Source organism: Sceloporus undulatus, unplaced genomic scaffold (assembly GCF_019175285.1).
Source record: "Sceloporus undulatus isolate JIND9_A2432 ecotype Alabama unplaced genomic scaffold, SceUnd_v1.1 scaffold_10748, whole genome shotgun sequence".
Classification (NCBI taxonomy): Eukaryota; Metazoa; Chordata; class Lepidosauria; order Squamata; family Phrynosomatidae; genus Sceloporus; species Sceloporus undulatus.
This window is the reverse complement of record NW_024813666.1, coordinates 1-2,458: the sequence shown is the minus strand read 5'-3', so window position 1 is coordinate 2,458 and position 2,458 is coordinate 1. Positions and strand designations below refer to the sequence as shown.

The 2,458-nt window shown below is 55.3% G+C and overlaps 1 protein-coding gene across 1 annotated transcript; it reads left to right on the top strand.

The window, feature by feature from the left end:
- Positions 1 to 75: 75 nt before the first annotated feature.
- Positions 76 to 2,449, top strand: LOC121918419 (the record flags this gene model as incomplete). The annotated part of the gene is made up of 2 exons (XM_042444473.1): positions 76 to 1,655; positions 2,289 to 2,449. Coding segments are annotated over 2 exons (1,741 nt in total), but the record flags the coding sequence as incomplete, so codon positions are not given.
- Between the last annotated feature and the right edge of the window lie 9 nt (positions 2,450 to 2,458).

Below are 2,458 nucleotides of genomic sequence, written 5' to 3'. Positions count from 1 at the left end.
CCCAAGGAGGGCCGCGATACCGCTAAGGACTCGAGCTCCCATAAGGGTTCTGCCTCGAGCTCCTCTGTCCCGAAGGCACCCACTTCCTCCACCTCCGGGCTCTTCGGCTACCAAGGCCTTGACACCCTCTGGCTCGGCCAAGTCACCGACTAAGAAGGGCACCTCTTCTACATCCAAAAGACCCCGCACCTCCTCTTTCGAGAGAGATCATTCTGCAAAGCGGCGTCACCAGGATGAGCGGGACCCTCTTGCGACCCCCCGCACAGAGGTGCCACATAGTCGCTCAGATCCCGGTCAGGAGCGCGAAGACACCAACCGGAGATCACCGGGCGCCGAGGATCGACCATCGGACCCTCGATTGGCATCACGGGCTTCTAGAAATTTGCTTTCTAAGCCTCTCCAATCTGATGACCGCCGCTCCGACCATCGCTTTGAATCGCCACTGAGGCCCCGGGCCACATTCCCAGATCCGGCGTCTCCTATCAGTTCTAGGGATGACCGTCGTTCACTCACTCCTATGCCGACCCGTACTCGTCGCGTGGCTTCTCCATCGCCATCTCGAGACAGGGAGCCGGAGTACTACTATGATACAGAGACAGACAGATATTACAGGCTGGTCCCCCGAGGTGATGAGGACTCTCTTTTTCAGCCCCGAGACCGGAGACCCAAACCAAGGGCTGTTTCCAGACCCTCCAGGGCATCAACTTTCTCACCTCGCCGGGTGGAGCCCTCTTCCAATCTGGAAGTTGTAGAACTCGAATCAGACGATGAAACATCATCCCGAGCCCGTTATCGGCCCAGAGGCGACTCACTATCCTCCAGAGATGACGACTATCAATCCATCTCTCAGGACTTCGCCCAGCCCGGGGCAGTTTCACCATCAGATGACGTCCGGACCTTCGCAGAGCACGTCATAAAGATGTCTAATGCTCTTGACATTAAGACCTCCCAGGTGGAAGATGAGGCATCTGATCCAATTGAGAGGCGTGTCCACGGCAAACTACCAACCCCACCGGCGATTCCTCTCCTTCCTTCGCTGGAAAAGTTGGCCAGGCGTTCCTGGGAAGCTCCCTCATCGACGTCATCCAACAACAGGAAGGTTGAGTCTCTTTACAGGATTTCTCCAACCACTCCGTCGTGGCTCTTCGGACATCCTAAACAAAATTCAGCCATTGTAGAGGGGTCCCAGCGTGCATCGACTCCGAAGGCCTCCCTCATGCCTTCAGACAGAGAGGCAAAAAAGATTGATGCGCTAGCCAAAAAGGCCTACTTCTCGTCAGCTCTGGGCATGCGAGTCGCGAACTACAACGCATGCATGGGGGCCTATATCCAATGGCTAATGGAGAAGATCTCCCCCCTGGTACCAGATCTACCAGATGACTCTCAGGCAATCCTCGCTGAGGTTCGCGATGAGGCCCATTCAATCGGAAGTTGGATCATTACTTCGGCCAGACATGCTACCGACTGCTCCGCAAAATCGATGGCGGCCGCCATAGCACTCCGTAGACATGCTTGGCTAAGGTCGTCGGACCTGAACCAGAACGCCCGTACGACCATCGAGGACATGCCGTTCGACGAAGAAGGCCTCTTCCATCGCGAGACCGATGAGAAACTCAACTTTAAATATAGAATGAGAACCGCTGCAAAAAAGCACGGTATGTCCTCCTCCCCCCAGTCGTCTGCTCGTAAGCGCTTCACTGCGGTCCGCCAGTGGTATGGCCAGGGCCAGAGGCCCTATCAGCAAGACCGGCCATTCCAACGCCAGGACCAGTCCAGGCAGCGATTCCCCTCTCAGTCGTCTTCCTCCTCGGGCCGCCGGTCGGGGCCTAAATACAAGAAGAATTATAGGAGGCAAGATGCAGACCAAAATAAGAAAAGGTCTTGAAGAGACGAAGCGTACTCCGTCGCTCCCCCTGTCCCGTCCTTCCTTGACAGGCTGAGGCCCTTTACCACTACTTGGGCCTCCATCACCACCAATTCTTGGGCCCTCACCATCGTCTGTAGGGGTTATGCCCTTGAATTCATAGAGCTCCCACCAACTGGAGCTATCCTGTCCACATCCCCCTCAGACACCCTTCTCGACGAAGTACGCACTCTGCTAGTAAAAGGCGCCATCTCTCCCGTCGATCCTGTCGACATACCGAGATGCTTTTTTTTCCCGTTATTTTACTGTTCCTAAGCCTGATGGAGGTGTCAGACCCATATTGGACCTTAGACAATTGAACACTTATCTGTCTTATCGTCGTTTCCGGATGGTAACGCTAGCCTCTATTTTACCTCTTTTGCAGCAAGACCTGTGGTTTGCAACCATCGACCTAAAGGACGCCTACTTCCATGTCAGCATTCGGGAGTCCCACCGCAGATTCTTGGCCTTCGCCGTCGGGACGGATGTCTACAGATACAACGTCCTCCCCTTCGGCCTGTCTACAGCGCCTCGTACCTTCACCAAGTGCATGGC